Source organism: Suillus subalutaceus (genome assembly GCF_016647625.1).
Source record: "Suillus subalutaceus strain FC151 chromosome Unknown DFJ58scaffold_129, whole genome shotgun sequence".
Classification (NCBI taxonomy): Eukaryota; Fungi; Basidiomycota; class Agaricomycetes; order Boletales; family Suillaceae; genus Suillus; species Suillus subalutaceus.
In genome coordinates this window covers 974-22,992 of record NW_024540378.1, presented here as the reverse complement: position 1 = coordinate 22,992, position 22,019 = coordinate 974, and the positions used below count along the sequence as shown (strand labels likewise).

The window sequence follows — 22,019 nt, the reverse complement described above, 5'->3', positions numbered from 1 at the left end:
CTCTGCTTGATATTGACTGTCGTCAGAGCTTAATTGTTTTGAACACGCGATCTTGCTCTCGATTTGCAAGCGATGGCGAGCTCAAAGAACCTTACTTATAGCGAGAGTGGCTTACGATTATCTTGTTGCTGTAGATCGTGGTCCAAATCAATCACTTCTGATTTTCTCGGTCCCGCTCGGCACGTTGTTATGCTATTTACCAGCGCTAAGCAATCCGGAAGGTGTTTCAAGTATCTAACATTCCGGACAGCACTCCTGCCCAGACCAGCAGAAGACACTGATGGTCGATCTACGCCCACCCACAGAGTTTAGTCGCGATCAATCCAATAAATCTGCGTTGATCGTCATGGTTGATATATACACATGCAGCATACAAGGTTACGAAGGTTCGACGTTCAGCCAACCGTGCCCTGTCTGTCCCTTCGACGGGCCTCACACGGTCGCTCAATGGACGGCAGTGCCTGATCCGCAAGATGGTGCAGTCCTCGTAATTCATGGCGAGTCTGCTTGTGCGGTCTTCACGGTCTATTCACCCAGCAGCGATGCAGAACACAGTGACTTACGTGTGATATAACACGATCCTCATTAGTGACCTTCACCTGACGCCGTCGGTGGACAGGGTTGCAATAAGTCGTGGGCCAGATGAAGACAACCTGTTCTGTATTGTCAAGTGATATACGACATAATTTTCGTACGATAATTTTACTCACTGGGTTTTCCAAGGTCGAATTTTGTGCCTTTGAAAATAGATCCAGACTTGCGCGGGTCAAGATGAAGAAAATTCTATTGACCTTGGTTAGATGGTCGGCCGATATGGTTCTCGATAACGCAATCATACAGATATACAAATACCAGAATCAGGGGAGACATGCCTCACTAGCGAAACTGTATGCCACCGACCTCCCCCGATTCTATGGAGGATGAGATATAGATCGAAGGGAAAAGATAACTACTGGCATATTGAGCGCTATCTGATCAGCATCGCTACTATTACCGGTAACTGCAAAGGAGGGAGAACGTTTCCGCTAGAGCGCAAAATGAGATCTGCGTGCCAGTGCGTAAGCGCTCAGCCTAGGCCAAGCTGCTGGATTAGTAGCGAAGCTTTGTAAACCATTTTTGTAAAATTTGTCAGCAGTAGAATGAATTGTGGCTCATGAAGCGCCTGAGAACCCACTACCAAGTACATCCTCTAAGTGCGCACGATCTTTGCAAGTGACAGGACTTTCGTGGAGGACCACTAGACAGTACTATCGTTGACCTTCTATACAGTCTTTACTCGCTCACGATCGCCAGCTGTGACCCCAGTCATGCCTCCAAAGAAGCAGAACGCACCCTCAGGTTCGAAGGTTAAGGATGACAAGGTAGATCATCACGCAGCTACATCTCAGGAAAGAACTGATTGATCAGTTACTCTACGAAGACTTTTGGCATGAAGAATGTAGGCACAGTCAGTACACTTCTTGTCGATATTTTTCTTGACCGTGTATACAGAAAAATAAATCTGCCAAGGTCCAGAAGCAGGTGCAGATCTTGCAGCAGCAGCAAGCTATGACCGGAAAGTCCAAGGAAGCGATTGCAAAGGAGAAAGAAAAGGAACTGCGCGAGAAAGCGAAATTCGAGGAGGAGAAGCGCAGGAAAGAGGAAGCTGCTTTGTTCAAGCCTGTTCAGACACAGAAAGTTACCTTTCGGAGTCGATCCCAAACGGTGCTTTGCGCTTTCTACAAAGCCGGAAACTGTGAGAAGGGTAATAAGTGCAAATTCAGCCATGACCTCAATGTTGGCCGCAAGGTGGAGAAGAAAGAATCTGTATGAAGATAGCAGGGAAGACCAGATGAAAGGTACGGTGTTCGTGAATCAACTGACCGAGTCTCTCATCGTGTCCTCTATCAGATACTATGGAGAACTGGGACGAAGAGAAGCTACGGAATGTAGTCCTATCGAAGCACGGCAATCCTAGAACAACGACAGACGTGGGTCGGGATGCATCACCGCTCGGACCTCTACTCAACGTACGTATAGATCGTATGCAAATTTTTTATCGAGGCCATCGAGACTCAAAAGTGCGGAAATTTTGAACTCTGCATTTTGACCGACTTACAATCATTTTCTTTCAAGGTTTGGGTGGTTCTGGGAATGCCCTAATGGAAATGAAAAGTGCCAATACAGGCATGCTTTACCTCCTGGGTTTGTGCTCAAATCGGAGCGCAAGGCAGCCGAAGAGGCAGCGAAATCCAACATTATCAGTCTGGAAGACTTCCTTGAAATTCAGGCGAGTGTAATCAAGGAGTAATGCGATTCCCCAAAGGATCTCACGTTTGCGAAATCACAGCGCCACAAACTAGGGTCAAATTTAACTCCAGTCACTCCAGAGACTTTCGCGATATGGAAGAAAACTAGAATGGACAAGAAAGAGGCCGAGGTAGACGCAATGCGGAAAGCGAAAGAGACGCAGCATGCGGCTGGTAAGAACTCAGGCATGAGTGGACGAGATTTGGTACGTAGTAATAGGACAATACGCAATCATCCCTATTAACTCAAGAGAATTCTAGTTCCAATACAATCCAGAATGGTTCGAAGACGACGAAGAAGAAACCGAAGACTGGGATCTATCGGTATACCGTCGGGAGCAGGGCGACTCGGAAGATGTTGCAAGGGTTGAAGGCGACGTTCAAAACGTCAGGATATATGATGATGATGGAGATGGCGATTCTGGGGGGGCATTATCGGATGGCACGTAGTATATTTTATTGTGTGCTTTGCTTCAGGAAGTCATATGCATTCCTCCTTGTCACTTGACCATTCCTGAGTCTATTTACACTCACGCTTGTCGTTAAAATCCGCTTAATTTGCGTGACTGTTCCAACTCGGAAGACTCCAATAATTCAACCGTGACGTTGAACTTCTACCTCTTTCATTTATTTCTCTATTTGCAAGTCTACTCTTCCTATAGTTCAAACTAGATCTTAGTATATGAAAATGTCTCGCATTCCTCAACCATCTCCACGTCCAACAGTGAAGGCCACCCTCGTTGCCACCTTCTCGCTCACGGGCTCCGTCGCCGTCCAAGCCTGCCGCCAGTGCATCTTCCCCTCGCGTGAGGACTAAGTCGGTCCCAAAATCTCCGTCTAAGGCTATTCGTAGGCCACCACCTGTCGAAAATGAGCCACCTGTTCCCAAACCAATATTGAGCATCAAGGAAGCTGTCGCTCTCAAGCGAGCTGAAGCGAGAAAGGCCGTATCTACTTCTTCATCCCGAGTAGGCCTTGGCAATAGTGCAGGCTTTGGTGATTTTGAGAACCTCGAAGATGCAGATCCGGTGGTAGCGAAGAAGAACGAAGAAGAAACACACCCGAATTAGGGAGGTGGTCTGTGAAAGAGACCATTGAGCGTGCTCGAAGCACAGGTGAGTGGATGTGATTCGTATTGGATGCGTGCCGTTGATCAGACAAGGTCACTATTGCAGGTGCCATCAATTTGTCCTCTCGCTCTCTACCATGCATTCCTTCTGCCTTTGTTTGACATTCATTTGGGAGTAACTCCTGATCCATTGAAGTCGGTAGCTTCCGAGCCACCCATATCTTCCTCCACGGATGCTTCAAGTTCGTCCAGGCGGACTGGTCAACGAGAAGGTCCAGCGTGGTTTGAAGCCCAAGACTTGCATGTGCTCAAAGTGTGGAATAACGATATTGTCGAAATACAGCACGAAATCTCTCTCTTTGGATCGCTGAAGACCGTTGATTGTAAGTGTTGACCACATCTTTCCGTGATAGATGGTATTTATATATGGTCCATTGCAAGTTGCATCAAAAACAAGATTGTTCTCCTACCTGATACCTTTGCCGACCTTACGGCTTTAAACTACCCTAGATCTTTCTCATAATTCCCTCGCGGCGCTACCTTCAAATATCTTCGCCTTACCCAATCTCACGGTCATGAACCTGTCCCATAACTGCCCCTCTGCGAGCTCTCCTTTGGTGCCCGGTTCTCGAAGTCTTCCTCACAGAAAGCGCGAAACGATACCTTCAGTTCCGGGGGATTCTTTGGTCCTGTCATTACGAGAGCCTCATCGCCACTACCACGCCTTTCTGTCCTGGACGCGTCTCACAATAAACTCACCGCTTTTTCCATAGACCACGCCAATCTGCCTCCGTTGATCACAAAAGCTGACTTGCCGCGAATCCCTTAGCTTTGGGAGACTCGAACTCGACAGCTGCATTATTCGAGCCCTTAGTCATTTGAACTTCTCAAGGAACTTCGTTGTGATAACCGCCGACATCGGCGATGATGCTTTCCCCAGTGACTTATTCCACTTCGAAAATCCATTGTTTCCCTCGGTTGCAGATCCTTGATATGGGGTGAAACTCGGCGCTACCATGGAAGGCTTGCAATCTGCGTTGGTCTGGGCTAAAGCAGGATATTACGTACGATTTCACTACTGAGCAGCCTCCCGAAGGCACTCTGAGGGTGTCTGTCGGCAAAAAGGTTGTTCGGGAAGCTTGGGAGATAGAGGCAGAAAGAAGGGTGAAGAGCCGTGTGTCTAAAAGTGTGGCAGATGCGGAAAGTACTGGTGGTTCCAGCAAAATGGACGTAGGCCAAAACAATGCGGATGTAGTCAAGGAGGCTTGGGAGATCGAGGCAGAACAGTGTTTGTTAACGGAGGGTGGGACGGCGGCGGGCAAGAGCGGCGGCGGCAATGCCTGCAGCAGATATTGCAACACCTTTGAAAGCCTAGCTCCCTTATCGGACACGGGCGCCCACCTACGCCTGCTAGCACCCTCGCAACCATCATCGAGCACAAGTTTAACGAATCCGCAATACTACCATGCTACCACTCAAACGCTCACTTTACCCCCGCTCTCAGCTCCGACAAAGAGAGTCATGCTCGATCCTTCTCTTTAGCAACTCCATTCTCGAGTGCACCATCCTCTCAAGGCAAACTGATTTTGCCCTTGCCTACATTGACACTTCCCCTCGTTGCCATATCAGCTCAGTCGTTTGCACAGACGCTTAAGATTCTCGTGTTACGCAACCGCAAATTCGATCTTTGCGTTTCTCTCCCAACCACTGGCGAGGTCTTACTCCCAAGCCTGGAGGAACTCGTTCTGGATGGGTGTGGATTCGGTGATCAAGTCTCCGTGTCGCATCAAATTGACACGGGGACTTACCACACCTCCGCGCTCGAACGATACACTTCTACCTTTATTGACGCGCTTTTTCCCGAGTCTTCGAACGTTGGATTTATCTTATAACGCTCTTACGTCAGCTTCGCTGCGGCAGGACATCTTGTCTTCCCTCATCCTGGCAGACAACTCCAATTCCCGTAAAGGCCTCAGGCATCTCAGACTCCGTGGCAATCGAATCGACGAACTTGATGCTTTCCAGGGCATCGCAGATCTGTTCAAAGGTAACCGTTGGTGCCCGATTGGAAATTAGAGGAACTAGACCTCAGAGACAACGAGATTTCCAAGCTTCCTGCAGAACTTGGTCTTTGCCTTTGGACGTCTTCTTGGTGGATGGTAACTTGTGAGTAGTTCAGCGTGCATTAATTGTATACATAGTGATGTTTATTGCGCTTGGTAGGTTCCGTATACCTCAGAGGAAGGTTTGGGAAAGGGAAGGGACGAGGGGCCTTTTGAGCTGGCTGAGAGGTCGCTTGGAATGATACCCACGCTGATGTGACTCCTTGCATTGGTCTTCCTTAGTTTGATAGTGATGATTTTCTCCCGCTGTCTTTAAATTGCGAGTTGATGGTGTCTTTTGATTCAGTGACTTATTGAGTGGCCCAAGCTTTCAGTTCGGAGTTCTTACCTTGCTGAAAAACGAGACCAGACACGCTTCAGTTGCTTGTGTATCAGTGCGAGCAGCATCAATATTGAATGCTGCATGAGGTGGATGGTAGGTCGTGACAATATTGAAAGGGCTCCAAGGTAAGCTGTTACGCGGCTGGCCAACGGAAAGAAAAAAGCGCTATATCTCAGTCTGAATAACACATCATTAGTGATGTCGGTCAAACCACTAGTAAACTCGTCCGTCGTCCATCAGCCGTACTGCACCCATGCGAAAGCAGAAACACGACTCGCTGTAATTCATTGTCGCGACATGCCACTCAACCTGCTACACATTCCCAGATGGCCTACGATGCCGGTGAGTCGTGTGGTTAAAGGATGCAACCTACTCATACTCACTGTAACGCCAATTCCAGCAAGCATGAATAAGCATCGCAGCACTTTAGAGGGACATTCATCGCTGAGACTACAGAAGGCTGGCCTGCTTCTAGGTGCTGAATATTTTGCAGGCAGAACTCCATGGCGATGTAGCGGTACCTTCACGGTCCGACCGCAACTTCGTCAACATTTTGACGTGGCAACCTCGACTACCATGTACTGCCTTGTCTCCGATAGGGTCGTCAGAGCCTGGTACGAGGTTACTACATGCACTAGCAGATATAGTTACATAGGTGATGAAATACATCATGCTCCTTAGAATCGCGATTCGGACAGTGCCATAGAGCCGGCAAAATCAACTCGTCATCGAGTCCATGGCGTTATCTAATAAAACTCAGGTCGTACTCAAGAGTGAAGTACAAGCTCGACTTAGGTATAATGTGTTAACTGATATGGCGAGATTATATAACTTCTGACGGCGATCGCCTCCATAAGTTACGGTTCCCTCAGCTCAAGCTTGCAAAGATCACGTATGCTCTTCGCCCACTCCTCACGTCTACCTCTGCACGAAGCAAGATAGCTAAGTTGCTCCGGCGTGGGATAGTGGACGAGGAACATAAACAAATAGTCTGACATGTCGCTCTGTTGGACCACTGAAAAGGTATTTTCTCCACTTCTGATGAAAGCAGAGATATCGATGCAATTATCTGGAGTAACCTGTCAAATAGAACCTTTCAACTTCGTTGTAATTTAGTATGCATACTGATACTCACGAAAATCGGTGGAGCTAGTGGAATGATAAAATCCTTTCCGTCCCCGCTTCGTCTGCAGTGAAAGGTCCCCAGATGTGGGCCACGAGCATGGCGAACGCATCAGTATCTCAATGCGTGGCGTAAGTCCATCACCTTCTAGTGGATTGGATGGGAGACTAGGGAGGTGATAGCAAGCGAACGACACACAAACACTTTGTTCCAAATCTCTGTGAACCGCTAAATTTACGTACGGACAAGATAAAATTGTCACATACGACGTTAGTGAGGACTTAGTACGCTTCGACTTCGCCCACCGAGCAATGTAGGAATAATGTAAATCATCGAGATTGAAAGTGATGTTAATGGTGTTGCGAGCTGATTCAAGTCCTCTCCGATATATCATCACAGCCATATCCCCCTCCAAATCTCGGGGAATTGGCCTGCGGTAAGTGGCAACTAGACACGACGGAAATCGCCTTTTTTGACTCCCACATAGTCCGAAGGTGTCGCGGGTGGTTTCGTTGGAGCTAGGAAATCCGTGTTTTGTTTTAGCGAGGACGTAGTAACATCGGGAGCTGGCGCACCCGAGGGATGTATGTCTGAGTCTCGAGGCGTATTGTCTGGTTGTAGGCCACTCGTAGCAATATCAGTTACAGCGGGCGTGATTTTTTCTTCGTTTGACTGCTTGACGTCTACAGGAGCTGGAGCCTGGGTAGAAGTACTCGATCGATGAATGGTTCCCGTAGCTGTAGGCTGGTTCGCTGTCATTAGTTCGCTGGGTGGCGGTCTTGGATATATCCTTCCTGGCACGCGAGATGGCTTTGACTTCTCTGCAGTAGGGGCCACTACTACATTATTCAATAATACAAGCGTACCAGGTCGAGCAGCTGGTGGCTGTTGCGCCTTAAACCATTGTAAGTCGCGGTTTTTGATGTGCTCGGACAGTGAAGATCCCTCAGGCTTGAGTCGGCGCTTAGGCTGCGGTTTGGGGATAGTCCTAACTTCTCGGGATCCGACACTGGGCGGGAGATCTGCTGAGCATGATGTACTAAAAGTCTGCGTTGCCTAGTATGAATTGGTATGTCAGATCACGAATGAACAGGGCGTGTGGCATATCTTACAGGCAATTGAACTGACTCCGCTTGCGAACTGCTAGGGAACGTTAGCTGCATGCTTGGGGTCGCGTCCTGGGTCAGTGTAACTGCCGGCATACGTAGTGCTGAGGTGGTGTTCTAAGCAAGATTTTGCCATCCCTCGAAACAGTACAGACCAAGCTTAGTACGTGCACGGGAACAAAGGACAAGAACTGTACAGTTGATGACCAAGTGGGCATAAAGCAAAGACTTTTCTTTCAATCTAAAAGTTGCTTTGTCGAAAACTTTAGACAATGCTAGTCTGTTACTCCCTCTTTGAGACCTTGTTCGAGCCTTGTAACTCGCTGATCTCTGAGACTTCGCCACGGCACCCTGCGTGTTTATTCACCTTCTACCTGCCAGCCTTAGTACTCCACACGAGCATGCTCTTACTAAAGATTTATCGCTTTTACATCAGCTCAACTTAAGCTTGCAGAGACATGCGATTATTCCTCGAATCGCAAAAGAGCAGGGATACATATCAGCCCAATTCCTCTCCTAGTACTAATGTTTGTTCAGAGGGACGTTCACGTATGCCTTGGCGGCCAGTGAGTATATATATCAATCTTCATGTATAAGATACGCTAGAGACAGTAACGACAGGAACACTACCAAGATCAACACATTCTTGGTGAAGCAGGATGTCATTGTAATGAGGGTGGAAAGCACTGGGAGAGCACTGGGGAAGAGGATGTGAAAATGAAGCCACATGTAATTACTTTGTATAAAAAACCGTCCTTTCAATTAAAATCGCCGGACTAATGATCATATATCTACCTTGCGGAGCCTTGGAATGACGCTGCACGGAAAGGGAAGTGGGTGACTAACAAAGTCTTTTATTAGTTGGGACACAGAGGAACGGGAGCGAACGTACGTTGCGATACCACTGAACCATTGTGGTTCGAACTCAATCGCCTCCCCATCTGCACCAATTCGTTTCGAAAATGTAAACATAGCAAGTAGACCGGACATTGCTATCCATACAGATGCGTCAGCAAAATGTCGGCCAACGCAAATCCTGCAGGATGTTCGATGTCATATGAAAAGAAGAGATATCATGACAAACCTTCTTCCAAATCCAAAGGCCATATCGACGGTATCATCATTGAGGTTGCCATCAGCGTTCAGGAAGCGCTCGGGAGAGAACTGCGAGGGATTTGGGTACTTTTCTTCATTTTGTGACATTGCCCTACAAAGCGGTTGACCTCTGGGTGATCCCTTGGATATGCGGACTCACCACACATTCGGCATAATAATGGCACCTGTTACGAGGCTAGCAAGGAAATTCATCAGAAAACATGTAATCTCGTGCCTTTGGGTATATAGTATCCTTCATACATATCGCTATCCACTGACGCATGGGATACTGCTACACAATGCACATTCCCGTAAGAAACGGACGGGCGCCTGAAGACCGTACACCGCACATAGGGGCAAAATCGGATGCCAACGAAGAGTTTCCCGAAGGATAGCATCGATATATTGCAGGGACGATCTATCTTCGAAAGTCGGCAACCTCGACGTGCCAACGACGGCATCAATCAAAGCGTGGGCTTTCATTTGTACCTCTGGGAAGAGCACCATGGCAAGGATGAAGATTTGCAATACCGAATCTGTCTAAGCGAAAATCAGAGCAGTGCAAGATAGATCTCTTGAAAACTGAATACCGTTTCGAAAGCAGCTACTCAGACAGTTCTTGTCAATATTATTTCGACACTGTATCCGACTGGTACCCACTTCCAAATGCCGTGGCTGCACATTCTTTGATCATCGATATCTCACCAGAAGTACCTTTTCCGCCGATCCGTCTGAGGGCGTGGAAACTATGCATGACTGGGCTGTCCCTTCAGCCTTTTGGGACATGTCAGGTGCGAATATGCGGGAACTCGACGCATACCATTCTTTTGAGCACATACTGGAAAGGATCGTCCATCCACTCTCGAACCCATTCTCGTGATTGGATGGCCTTCTTCTTGATCGACATACCAGGGAACCATGCTGGTAGTCGAAGAACTGTATAAATAGCATCCAGTCGAGCCCATAAAATTCGACTGAAGACTCACGACTCGGAAATGCGATGAACACAGCAGCCACCTCAGGTCTGAGTTCCTGCACGGCCAACTCGAGAGACGTCCCGATGAGCGCCACCAATGGGTCATCGTACTTTGTATCATAGTCATATGAAGCCGACATTATCACGGAAGATGAAAATCTGGCAGAGAATCGCGATATTAATAATACACCGCACTGGCCAGCGGAGGAAGACTTACACGCGAATATGGTTTACGAACTCTTCTGGAGTATCAAGCATGTTACACATGAGCTGTTTAGCCTTCTGCTGCTGCATTGGGCGGTAACCTAGAGATGCCTCTGCCCTGAATGCTTGATGGAATATCCTTCTTTGGCGACGCCAGCGAGCTCCGTATCTCATGAGTATGGTGTTGAAATCGAAACCGAGACTGTTACAGACGCTACGGTGTCAAGAACTGTACTGGCAGGTTAATTAAGAATAGTTCCTACAGATTGTTTGTTGGAAGCTCCGGCCTGTCAGAGTTAGTTGTATGACCGTTTCTCCAAAAGCTCGATTGCCACTTTCTCGGAGTTGATCACAATAATATGTTGGCCGAAAAGGTGCGAGTATACAATATCGCCTAGCAGGAGACCATTTAGCAAAATTCTGCGTAGTCATATTTATGTTTCCGTGTCATCGCACTCACCGTATTGTTTACCCCATTCCGTGTAAGCCAACCATGGGGCATTGATGTCAATCCCCCGGATATTGCCAATGATTGGCATAGGCCGCGGTCCCGGCGGCAGCGGAAGCACTTTTCTCTTTTCCCTAACATAACAGACCGCACCAACAAGAGCGGCACAAGTCAAGGCGCCAATGTAGATGTCTCTCCAGCCCGACGACATGATGGGGATGAAAGAACTGTGTTTCGGGCGTGTCAATTTATATGTATGCCGCTGAGCAAAAACTTTTTACATGACTCAATTCAATTGCAATACAGTCTTCGCGTCCAGACTCGAGTCTCCAGGGCAGGTGCCTTGTGGTGCGCAGTTCGCTGCGAATATTATGACGGGCTCGGAAGCGGTGTGCCAGTATACCGTGACAAAGCTGGTTTCTACATGTCCGCGAGTTACACACGTACGACTTGTACTTATTCCAGTGAGTACTTACTAGGAGGGAATAAGATATCTTGAGTAATCGGTACGATGTCTTTGAATGCGTAGGTCTAGGTGTTTGCAGGCATATCGACGATAATTCGAAACTGCTCAACCCTAACTTGTCAATGTCAACTTCACCGTGACCTTACGGGAGTCCTCTCATAAATTACATAGACGGTCCCTAAATCTTTCCTGATTTGGCGGCTAAACCTTCGCATATTAGCCAACTTTCGTTCTCTATAGCGTGAAGCCGAAGTGGGGGTGGAAAGGTTTAGGTCCGTCTAAAGAGAGCGCCCGCAATTTAAAGGCTCCGTAAGGTCAAGCAGCACTTTATGTAAGCGAGTCAGACTCGTGACTTGTAAATAGTGCTGCCGCAGTTCAGTCCCAGTGAAAACTGGACATGGCCAAAACGGCCAGGATAGTGTGAAATATTGTTTAGACATATAATTTATGCTATAATATTGTATAATCTTCAACGACACGATCGTCCTGCGCATCGCATGGCAAAAAACATTACATTTGCAATATTGTGTTGGTCACGTCGTCGAGCGTGTTTTTCGTCAACACACACAATTTGTTCACGTCAATCTTACATCACTCCGTCCATGTCTCGATCACTACTTTGCATTCACACATCACACAGCTTACTTACTCTGCAAAGCTCCACTCGAATTCTCGTGTGATCACAAAGTTTGGGTGAGTTTTGAAACTACCAACACCCCAAAGTTTAAAAATGTTTGGGGAATTTTGGCAAAGTCCATTTCCCCTTTTCTTCTTACCACCATCTTCCCAACAGCTAGGAGTCCTTGCCACTGCCTTCCTCCACTGATTCCACAAATATGCGGGTCTCGTGGATTCAGGTATACGTGTTGTTACTGCTTTTCTTAAATGGCACTAACTTATTGTCTCTGCAGGCTTATGATCCACTTAGCGCTAGCTGGTAAGTTTCGGCTCTCGAACTCTTATTTATGATCATTCATGTTTACTAGGAGCGGGAAGGGTGCTTATTGTCGACAGTAGCTCCGCCTCATGATTTCCCTCCGTCCTGTTGTCTTCAGTATACTACTCACCTCCCTCACTCTTGTTCTATGCCTTTTTTGCTGCTGGATGCTCTCCCATCACGTTATCTTGCCGCTCCTCGCCTGTCTACATCATTCCTATTAATATTCTTTTGCCATTGCCTGCTGGTTGCTTCCCAATTGCCTGTGCTTGCTTGTCTCACTCCTCGCCTGTCCACATCGCTCCTGTTCTTTTGCCGTTACCTGCTGGTTGCTGCCTGTGCTCGCTTGTCTCACTTCTCACCCGTCCACATCGCTCCTGTTCTCTTGCTGCTGTCGAGTTTGCATGCTTCTCGCTGTCGTGCTGGTTCTATCATTATCATCCTGTATTGTATTTGCTGGTCGCAGGTCGAAGCGTTTGTATCAGTAGATTATAGCATAATTCACCCGAATGCAACCGATTTTGTCGTACCACACGAACTGAACTGAAATATGCTGAAATATGATAACAATATTCTTAGCATATCCTACGACATTCGAGAAGATTGCAACAGATGCGAAATATTCTATTTGTCTCCACAGCGAGTCTCCTATACTGAAATATTGTGCTTCTAAATTCGTCATATTCCGCTCGATCTCAACCGTTTTGGCCATGTCCAGTTTTCCCTGGGGTTCAGTCCCGAACCTAGGTTCGAACCTGAACTTTTGCGAACGGAACCACCGTTCGGTCAGTAGTTCGACATACGATACAGGACCGAACCTTACATAGGTTCTTCGTTCAGGTGGTCTCGGATGGACGTCGGACCCGTTCGGACGAGTCTGAACCGGTCTGAACCCATCATTAGAGTTGCAGGTTTGTTGCTTCTGTTCTGCGACTCCTCAGGTTCGTCGAAAGATGCTCACTGTTGACATATCAGTAAGTTTACCGGTGAAAATCATCACTGGTGCAATCGTCACCGGCGCAATCATCACTGGCGCAATCATCACCGGCACTATCATCACCGATTGCAATTGATCAGAGTGGATATTCATATCTCATTCTGGTCTTACGCAGAACATCAGCAAAGGATAAAAGGGTGGGGTGCGTCCAAGGTTAGCTCATTCATCAAAACATGTCGAACTCTGCAGTTAATGCTAATGGTGTTTTGAAGGATGCGTCCGAAATCGAATGGTATCATGATCCTGATGATGACATGCCCATCTCGCCCCATCCTGAATCCTCATCTAAGGCTTTGCCCCCAGCACCCTCTCATTGTACCCTGGACTCTTTCGTAGGCTCTCATTGAATGCCCACAACAGTTGTTGCTGGTTCTCGTCGCTCTGGCCGGCCTATCAAGCCTTCCGCAAAGGTGCGAGAAGCAGCGAGCAGTGCCATTCCTGCCAAATGTTCAGGTACTACCACCATGCCCCCTGCCACCAAGCGCCCGCTTGTCTCTGCAACCAGCTCTTCTACAATTGGCGACAATGATGGTGGCGGGTGACGACGACGACGACGATGATGTCATATCTACAAACAAGGACAAGTCATTTGTTGCAGATTCAGGCAATGAAGAGGCCAAGGAAGCTGAGAAGCTTACCAGCAAATAAAAGCATTTGGAGATGCCGACCGAGATGTAAGTGTGTTTTCAGGCTCTGGGCATCTCAAGACTTGCTGATGGAGTGAAACGGCTCGAAGACGTGGTAAGTCCATGGGTATCTCAATAAATTGTCTGCGCACTAACTTAGTATCTAGTTTGATCAGTATTATCGTGCCCCTCCTTCATCTGCTGCGATGACACATTCTGCTACACCATCCCTCTCACGCCAAGGTTCCTATGGCCAGAGCTGGATGCGCGATGCAATCAAAGCTCGTGTCTCACATGACGCAGCTCGTCAAAGGCCTCGTCGGGAATTGGAGGACTACTTAGCTGCACCACTGGAGGATGTTGAGAATGTAGTCGCGTGGTGGGGTGTAAGCTCATATCCTTAATATTCCGTGTAACTTGAAGCTGACAATTATTTTTTTAAAGCATCATGGTTCAGTATCCCACTGTTGCTTGCATCGCAAAAGATTACCTCACTATTCAGGGGTCTGCGGTAGCATCTGAATGGGCATTCTCAAGTGGCGGCATCACCGGCACCACACGTCGCAACTGCTTGCTTCCAGAGACATTTGAGGCACTTCAACTGTTAAAAAGTGCGTACCGTCAAGGCCATGTATCAGCAATGGTGCAGGCTGAGCTTGTTGCTCCTCAAATTTTTATTGTTGAATAGTCTAGCCTACAATTGTTTGTACTTGGAAAATTTTGCTAATTTCATGTTGCGTTCGGCGGTTCGAACTGGTTCGAACTTGAACCCGACCATTGTGAACCCGTTCGAAGTGGTCTGGCCCAGAGTCCACCCTACCTTTGTGAACTTGACCGAGGTTCAGTTCTTGGTCCTCAGTTATCTTGAAAAAACCGGACGGAACTGAACTTCGGCAGCACTACTTGTAAAGCTCCAGACTGAGACTGTGCATTAAAGATTGCTTTACTCGTGCCTTCTACGCAAGAAGTACCGTGAACCTTGGCTTGACTGACACAGTGAGGATTTCCTGCAAGATGTTCTTTGATTCATGCATGTCCCATCTCTGGGTAGTGAAAGAGCACCTGTGATGGTGATGAGGTCGTCCTTGTGCTTGTATGATAATAGCAAGCTGTAGAAATACTTTGATGTAGAGTCAGCCCGCGCGACCTGCACAATGAAATTAGCATTGCAGGAACTCGAAAAATACATAATCATACCTTTCGGTGCAATGACTGGGCCTAATCAAGATGCACCTCCGAGTATCTATACACCGCAAAAGATATTGTCAGTAGGTTTCGAACCAACTCCAAGAGAAGCAGATTTGACTCTGTTGTGGTAACCACTTGGTTAAGACGAGTTAGTTGGACCTCTGAAGAAACTGTTCATGAGTCAATGTCAAGGTGTGTTCTTATAGAAAAAGACCTGTGATTCGGCAGGTTTTGAACCTGTGCAGTCGAAAAGAAACAGATTTTGATTCTGTTGCAGTAACCACTTGGCTAAGACCAGTTAAGATGGCTATCCGACGAAACCATTCACAGTGAGTGAATGTCGAAGTATGTCAGGGAAAAAACCTTGTCATCAGCAAGCTTGACAGATTTTGATTCTGTTGCAGAAATCACCTGGCTTTAAGACCAGTTAAGATGGACCTCCAAGGACTTAGGAAACTATACATGAGTGAATCTTCAAGGCATGATCCGATAGCACAAAAAACCTTGTCATTGGCAGGTTTGAACCTGCACAGCACAATCCAATAGACAGATTTAGATTCTGTCGTGGTAACCACTTTGCCAGGATGAAGTTGAGATGCGTCCCTGAGGAAACCACCCATGAGTGAATCTTCAGGTGTGCTCCAATGGAAAAAAAAACCTGTCAATTGGCAAGTTTCGAACTTGCACAGTCCATAGAAACAGATTTTGATTCTGTTATGGTGACCTCTTAGCTAAGACCAGTTCGATGAACCTCTGACGAAACCATCCATGAGTGAATGTCAAGGTCTGTCTGAGAGAGAGAAAATTTGCCGTCAGCAAAATTCGAAGCTGCGCAGTCTCCAAGAGAAACAGATTTTGATTCTGTTGTGGTAATCACTTTAGCCAGTATACTTCACGAGTTGAGATGAACCTCTGAAGAACTGAATGTTCAAGGCATGATAAAAGGAAAAGATCATTGAGCAGGTTTCGGACCTGCAACAGATTTCTGTCCTATCACGCTTGCCCGTCAATATTTCAATGCCCACTAGAGTTTTCTCTCGGGCGCCTCCCAATGTCCCCATCCCTGGGAGGAAAGCGGTGAGCCTATCTGTACCTCTCTGTCAATCGTATACAAGCACAGTTTACAAGGGCTTCTGGCAGGGTAAGGATACGAAAATTCACAAGACTGTCTAGCCTAGCTATGCTTAAATGACGATTTCAATTATAAAATTGGGGGGGTTAATTTACTTGCCTGTTATACAATCTTCCATGCAGGGGCTGTCAAAGTATGAACGAAAATGAGTAAGAGATCCCTGTTGTTCGACAAGAATGCAGCTACAATATCTCCAGTGTCCTGACATTCATCATGTCATTGACACGAGTCATGTCCCCCAACTCGTGCCATGATATTGCAACCCGAAGCGATTCTTTTATACTCCCCACCCCGCTGCTGTGCTAGTAAAAGTGCGCTAAAAGGCTGTCCAAGGTGAACAACCAACACCAACTCTCGTGCGTGAGACCGCGAATCAGCCAGCTCCTGCTCCCCTAGCCAAAGTGTGCCCAAACGCTGTCTGAGGCGAATGAGCAAGCTCGACTGTTGTGTAAGAGACTGCGAACCAGCCAGCTCATTGTCTGAAGTAGATAAGCCGAGCGGATCATCTGATGGAGACCCAAGCTCAGGCCTATCCGTGCTCTGTATCTTGTCTGCAAAGTCGGGCAGCCCGAGATCATGACAGTTCCATGGACAGATGAGCAAGAATTTCTGCGAGGTGGACCTTCCAGGCCAGAATTGTACCAGCGTGTCCCCTGTTGTGATTTCCAGATCTTGGAGTCCGTCCGCCTTTATATGATAAGTGCAAGGTGTACCGACCCTCTGTTTGACTTTTGTGACTGGAAATGTGATGCAAGGCAGTCGCAATCTGCAATTGGCGAAGCGAGGTGCATTGATGTTATCAAGGATGGTGTAGAGCTTCAAAACCGACTCCCGAGCCACATTATTTCACAGCAAGGAGACCAATGACTGAATCTCGTCTTCGGATAGAGATGGCAGTGTGCATGGTGGGCCTCTGTATGAAGCAATGTCAGCTGGCAGACAGCTATTGAAGCTAGATGACTGTCCAACCCAGTCCAGGGCTGTGATGTCACCCGAGTGAGCGATGATCTCCTGCAAGAGACGTCTGAGTGCATTGTGTTTTCTCTCTCCATAGATGACAGGTAGATGGATGCCAAAAATGCCAAACAATGAGTATGCAATGTCTTCCTGCAATGTCGTAACACGGCATGATGCCCATCGAAGTTTCTCTCGGGCGTCTTTCATCCCTGGGCTGAAAGCGATGAGTGCCCCTGCATTTATACCAGTTGAACGCTCCAACTCCTGCATGATACTGACAGATTCCTTGTGGTTGCGTGAGCGGTCGTTGAGATATAGGGTCCAGTCTGCTTGGTAGAAGAGAACAATTGTAGGAGTGAGGAACTCCTGAACAGTCCATCCTCGCGTGTTCCAAACACTGTTTGCCAGTGCACCAGACTTTGACAAAGGGGAAACATCCAATAGATAGATAATGGTGAGTGCTGAGTGGCGATACCAAATGAACATGGAGTTGACTGATTCTTGGAGCTCGATGTTATTGTTCTGGTCGATGCAGCATGTATCGCTCCACACCCAATGATGTCCTGCATCGCGAGCGATTTTGCAGAATTTCTGCAGTTTCACTATGGTTCCAACCGGACACAAGGTGTAAATGTCCTTGTCCTGAATTTCGTGCAGCTGGGGCTCCTTGGTTTCCCACCTATGGGATAACATGACCCAACTGAAGTACTTCACGACCATTTTTCTGATGGGCTCCATTTGGAGGGGCCTATGCAGCATTGATGAAGATAAGATCTCCTTGTACACTGTGCTTTTCATGAAGGTATTGATCTGTGCCTGTCGGTCACATAGGTTCCCAGTGATGGTGTTAATTAGACGAAGTGGGGCATTTTCCAGGTGAGCATGTACGGCTTGTCAAATAGCATTTTCTACTTCAGATGGACTGACATATTGCTGGTGCAACTCTGAAAAAGAGTAAATCATCTTCAATTTGGCTCCTGAGGTATTGTGGGCTTACGTTGTATCTGTGAGTCGGGTGCATCATCCAACTTGGAAAGCATTATTTTTGAAGGCCTCAATTGCGTCATCATAGCGCTGTGCTCCATAAAGAGCTGCATGCTTCAGTTTGTATCCAAGGTAAGACGATGGGTTGAGTTCGATAACCTATGAATCAGCAGTTCGTCACAATTGCTATAAAAACAATGTCAGATATTGTCTGCACCTTTTCGGCATCCAAAAGGGCCTTGGGATGGAGGTTTTGTCCCAAATTCACCTTACTGCAGTGTGCAAAGTAAGAGTCAGATGAGGAATATAACTGGACTGCTGCCGAAAGTGTGTTCTTGATTGACCAGAGCTGAACCCCACCATGGAGGTCTCTGACAACGACCAATTCTGCATTGGGAGAAATGGTGACGCATGTAACATCCACGATGTGTTTGAGTTGTTGTCCTATCTGCTTGTGTGACTTTGTGCTCCAATGTTGCACAGTCCTGTCGTCCGAGGGACACACTGCGATAGGTAGCACACCAAGGACAACGGCACGAATGAAGACAGAAGGGCCCTGAAAAAAGGCAAAATCTTTAACGACTGAGAGGGAAGCACGGAGGGCACGCGAACACACCTAGCTAGCTAGTGCACAGAGTATAGAGACAGTTGCAATGAAGGAACCATCAGAAGAGATGGCGAGTGAGTTAATGTCAGAAGTGTGACTAGTGCAAGGTTGACCAATCTGGTATCTATTCGAGGAGTCCCAGAACTTGACTTTTTTGTCGTACGATGCAGAGACAAGTTGCTGGCCATCAGGCGACCACGCAACACTGAGAACCCAATTTTCATGAGCGTTGTTTTGAAAACAAGTTCAGCATTATCTGTGCGCCAAATCCAGATGGTACGCAATGATCCGGATGCTAATGTTAGACCATCTGGATTGAATGCGACGCTCGACACCCCACCCAGATGACCCTGGAGTGTTGAGAGGGCAGCGCCAGTCTCTGTATCCCACATGATCACTGTTGAATCGTATGACCCACTTGCGAGTCTCTTGCCATCGGGGGGAGAAGCACACCGAAGACACCCATTTTGTATGCTTCACCAGTGGATTGAATACCATCTACTTGCTCTCGACATCCCAGATGATGATGGTGTTATCTTTTCCACTGCTCACAATTCGCCTGTCGTCTGGCGATACCGCAACTGAAAACACCTTTTTACTGTGTCCCATGAATGGCCCCCCTACCACTGCTCCTTTCTGTATGTTACAAATTCGCAGGGTGCAGTCCCAAGAACCAGTAACAACCCATCGGCCATCTTGAAGAATGTGACTACTGATACTTTGTCCACGTGCAATCACATTGTTTGCATTGGCGCCGGCATCACTCTTCTCACATTATGATGCTTTTTCTTGTTTGCTACATCAAGTAGTCCTGACATATCGTAATGGCCTAGACAGGGAGACAGACAGTCAGTGATATTTCAAGTTTATGAGAAGCGTACCCTATGTCGTCAATTCTATGTGTCATGAGTAGAGTTGGATTTCTACCCACTTGAAACTCATCTGACGTAGGCGCTTATCCAGCCAGACTCTTGTTCGGATCCGCACTCATCAAGTTACTAAGTAATCACACTACGGCCTCACTAGAGTCTAGACCACACTGTCACCATGGGGTCTCTCACTTTTTTTATATAACCACAGTTCCACAGACACCCGTATTTTCCAGCCAAGTCATTATGATTTTCGATCAGAACAGTAGTATCCTTAAGTCCGTTTCATACAATGTGGTCAGCTGAGTTTGCTGGTTTGAACGGGAACCACGCCATGTGCAAGCATGTGACACTTTGAACTACCTCTGCCGACATCTCCTTCGTACCTACTACCCATATAAATTTAAGGATGGTAATGTTTGGGGTAAGCGAGTCATCACACACGCTGTGATCGAAAAGGTCAAAAGTAAAGTCATAGAGGCTAGCGAGTACCGTTGCGCGTGGACTGCACTAAACAGTCTATGTGATCTACTTGTAGAGCATAGCTTGTACCACCTTTTGTAATGAACACTATATGACCAGACAGGGAGACGGCCTCAGTATCTCAGAAAAGTGACCCTTCACACTTGCATGATATTAATGTTGTGAATATGATAAATCCATGTATGATCGTGCAATTTACTATGTAGCCGGAAAAAATAGGTGGCGTAAAGAAATAGGTAGTGCAGAAACCAGTTTATTATTGGCTACTTCGACTCTCTGCCGTCGAAAGAAAATGAAGGAGAGCGTCTCAGAGAGACGTGTCGAAAAATATTTGCCACCAATAGTCACAATAATTGATAGGAACTCAGGCCACCCAAACTAACAGCGATAAGAATGCGATTAAATGGCTCAATGTACAACTTACATGCGACAGCGATGACCAAGTAGAGGGTAATGAGCATAAGACTTCCTTTTCTGTCCCTGGGGCATGTGAGTTAAGTCTCGATGAGAGGGAAACTGACATGAGTAATATGTTGACCAGGAATTCAGAAATAAAGAAGACGATTGTCTGAATTTGTTAGCAAGTTAAATAATGAGACAGATTATGTTCCGAATAAACAGACCTCGAAGTCGTGGAAGTGCAATGTCAGGGCTTGGTCGACACTAACAAAAAGGACAGTGAGAACAACACCTCGAGAGATGCAATACATGATCATCCATCCAACTGACAATCGCAAGAAGTGACACTACGAGGCAGGCAATTTCTGCCCAATAGCCAGTACAAACACGATCTCATAATGAACGGTCAAACACTCACAATCAAATTCCCGACGCAAAATGGTGATGATGAGCTTGTATCTATTTTTCATTGCGATCCAGGCTGAAGTGACATGTTCTGCAGTATTGCCAATGAAGGCCTTCGAGATGGAATAGCGGACTGCAGTTTCCTTGATGGATGCAATCACTGGTACAATTGAATATGGGATCAAGGGAACAGTGTGGGACACTCACGATACTCAGCACAAAATGCGATGACCACAGTTACCGATAAAAGTCTAATGAACGACAGTGAGCACCCCGCGTAGTATCACAACCCTTATAACGAATTAAACATAGGGGCAGAGACTAGGACTTAAACAAGGATATCACAACAGAGAGTAAAGGATAGCAGGGACGTCTTAGGATTGCTAGCAGTAAGCTAATACAAAAGAGGTTTGAACTGAAGAACTACTGACTACAACGAGCTACCTATATACATATATTGAAGTGGAGACTGAATCTGAGTATGAACTAACTAGCCAATCATTAATAGAAAAGGAATCGTACGATGATCTAAATATAACTACACCTATGATGTCATGAAACGTGTTACACAGCTGTGCAAGGGTTCTCGAAGGTTCTGGAGTCACGTGACTTGATCGCTTGTGAAAGGAAGTTGAAATCGGGAATATCGGAGATAACGGTAGTGGGCGCTAATGGAATAGAGAAGTTCGGAAATGTAAAGGATGTGTTCGGGTTAGGGTTTGTGAAGGTTATCAGACAGACGCTGACTGAGTGCTAACGACAGGCGCTTGTGACGGGCGCTTAAAGGGTGTTTTATGAGTGTTCAGGTAAGAATAATGGTTTGTATTTGGAACTTGTGACACGTAGCATATGATGAAACCAAACTTACGCAATACCAGTAACGGCCATTCCCATGTGAGGATCCGTTTCCTCCATCGCTGCCAATGACACTGTTTCTTCACTGTTTTGTTCATCCTTAGGGAGCCCCTTCAGTGACAAATCCCGTATTATACGGGTCACCCGACCTACATAATATCCCGTGTAATACGGGCCAGCGGATTATGGGCCGATGTTATGTATATACCCAATGTTGACGGGTGGGCCGGTGTCATGCATGGTATGCAACTCATACCATGACAGATACACAAGAGATGTGATAAGGATGGTATAATAGACCCTACTGTATCCTATCACCAAGTTACCCCATCATTTTCCCCTTAGTTATTAGCTAGTATT

General features: G+C 46.9%; 5 protein-coding genes across 5 annotated transcripts; 2 read left to right on the top strand and 3 right to left on the bottom strand.

Moving 5' to 3' along the window:
• Positions 1-1,174: 1,174 nt before the first annotated feature.
• On the top strand, positions 1,175-2,846 carry DFJ58DRAFT_809150 (uncharacterized protein). Its single transcript, XM_041391343.1, has 9 exons — positions 1,175-1,361; positions 1,421-1,438; positions 1,492-1,776; positions 1,802-1,838; positions 1,891-1,970; positions 2,020-2,060; positions 2,116-2,269; positions 2,330-2,494; positions 2,550-2,846. Exons 1-9 carry the CDS (start codon positions 1,308-1,310, stop codon positions 2,736-2,738), a joined length of 1,023 nt encoding a protein of 340 aa, XP_041239297.1. The 5' UTR covers positions 1,175-1,307; the 3' UTR covers positions 2,739-2,846.
• Positions 2,847-2,976: 130 nt separating this feature from the next.
• DFJ58DRAFT_718238 (uncharacterized protein) lies at positions 2,977-5,662 on the top strand (the record flags this gene model as incomplete). The annotated part of the gene is made up of 13 exons (XM_041384452.1): positions 2,977-3,012; positions 3,068-3,284; positions 3,332-3,403; positions 3,464-3,513; positions 3,554-3,740; positions 3,868-3,929; positions 3,965-4,149; positions 4,211-4,334; positions 4,381-4,643; positions 4,733-5,137; positions 5,223-5,410; positions 5,434-5,500; positions 5,581-5,662. The coding sequence occupies 13 exons, from the start codon at positions 2,977-2,979 to the stop codon at positions 5,660-5,662; spliced, it is 1,938 nt and encodes a 645-aa protein (XP_041239296.1).
• An 845-nt stretch (positions 5,663-6,507) lies between these two features.
• On the bottom strand, positions 6,508-8,227 carry DFJ58DRAFT_809142 (uncharacterized protein). Its single transcript, XM_041391342.1, has 6 exons — positions 8,038-8,227; positions 7,476-7,981; positions 7,192-7,401; positions 7,021-7,143; positions 6,938-6,989; positions 6,508-6,881 (listed from the first exon to the last, which is right to left on the bottom strand). Exons 1-6 carry the CDS (start codon positions 8,125-8,127, stop codon positions 6,660-6,662), a joined length of 1,203 nt encoding a protein of 400 aa, XP_041239295.1. The 5' UTR covers positions 8,128-8,227; the 3' UTR covers positions 6,508-6,659.
• Positions 8,228-8,814: 587 nt separating this feature from the next.
• Positions 8,815-10,965, bottom strand: DFJ58DRAFT_718237 (cytochrome P450; the record flags this gene model as incomplete). Its single annotated transcript, XM_041384451.1, has 13 exons — positions 8,815-8,872; positions 8,924-9,067; positions 9,116-9,238; positions 9,287-9,311; positions 9,362-9,418; positions 9,477-9,666; positions 9,841-9,900; positions 9,947-10,062; positions 10,113-10,261; positions 10,320-10,508; positions 10,570-10,593; positions 10,616-10,700; positions 10,767-10,965. 13 exons carry the CDS (start codon positions 10,963-10,965, stop codon positions 8,815-8,817), a joined length of 1,419 nt encoding a protein of 472 aa, XP_041239294.1.
• Positions 10,966-20,364: 9,399 nt separating this feature from the next.
• Positions 20,365-21,719, bottom strand: DFJ58DRAFT_845138 (uncharacterized protein; the record flags this gene model as incomplete). Its single annotated transcript, XM_041393136.1, has 7 exons — positions 20,365-20,378; positions 20,425-20,480; positions 20,522-20,568; positions 20,624-20,724; positions 20,818-20,964; positions 21,012-21,055; positions 21,673-21,719. 7 exons carry the CDS (start codon positions 21,717-21,719, stop codon positions 20,365-20,367), a joined length of 456 nt encoding a protein of 151 aa, XP_041239293.1.
• Positions 21,720-22,019: the final 300 nt, after the last annotated feature.

Excerpts from the sequence above, each read along its gene's own strand:
- DFJ58DRAFT_809150 (XM_041391343.1), top strand. The coding sequence starts at position 1,308 with ATGCCTCCAAAGAAGCAGAACGCACCCTCAGGTTCGAAGGTTAAGGAT. Across the intron at positions 1,971-2,019 it reads ATCCTAGAACAACGACAGAC|ATCGTATGCAAATTTTTTAT; the intron begins GTGGGTCGGGAT and ends ACGTACGTATAG. Across the intron at positions 2,061-2,115 it reads GAGGCCATCGAGACTCAAAA|GTTTGGGTGGTTCTGGGAAT; the intron begins GTGCGGAAATTT and ends TTTTCTTTCAAG.
- DFJ58DRAFT_809142 (XM_041391342.1), bottom strand. The coding sequence starts at position 8,127 with ATGCCGGCAGTTACACTGACCCAGGACGCGACCCCAAGCATGCAGCTA. Across the intron at positions 7,144-7,191 it reads ACTAAGTCCTCACTAACGTC|AGATTTGGAACAAAGTGTTT; the intron begins GTATGTGACAAT and ends AGCGGTTCACAG. Across the intron at positions 6,882-6,937 it reads CACTAGCTCCACCGATTTTC|GTTACTCCAGATAATTGCAT; the intron begins GTGAGTATCAGT and ends TCTATTTGACAG.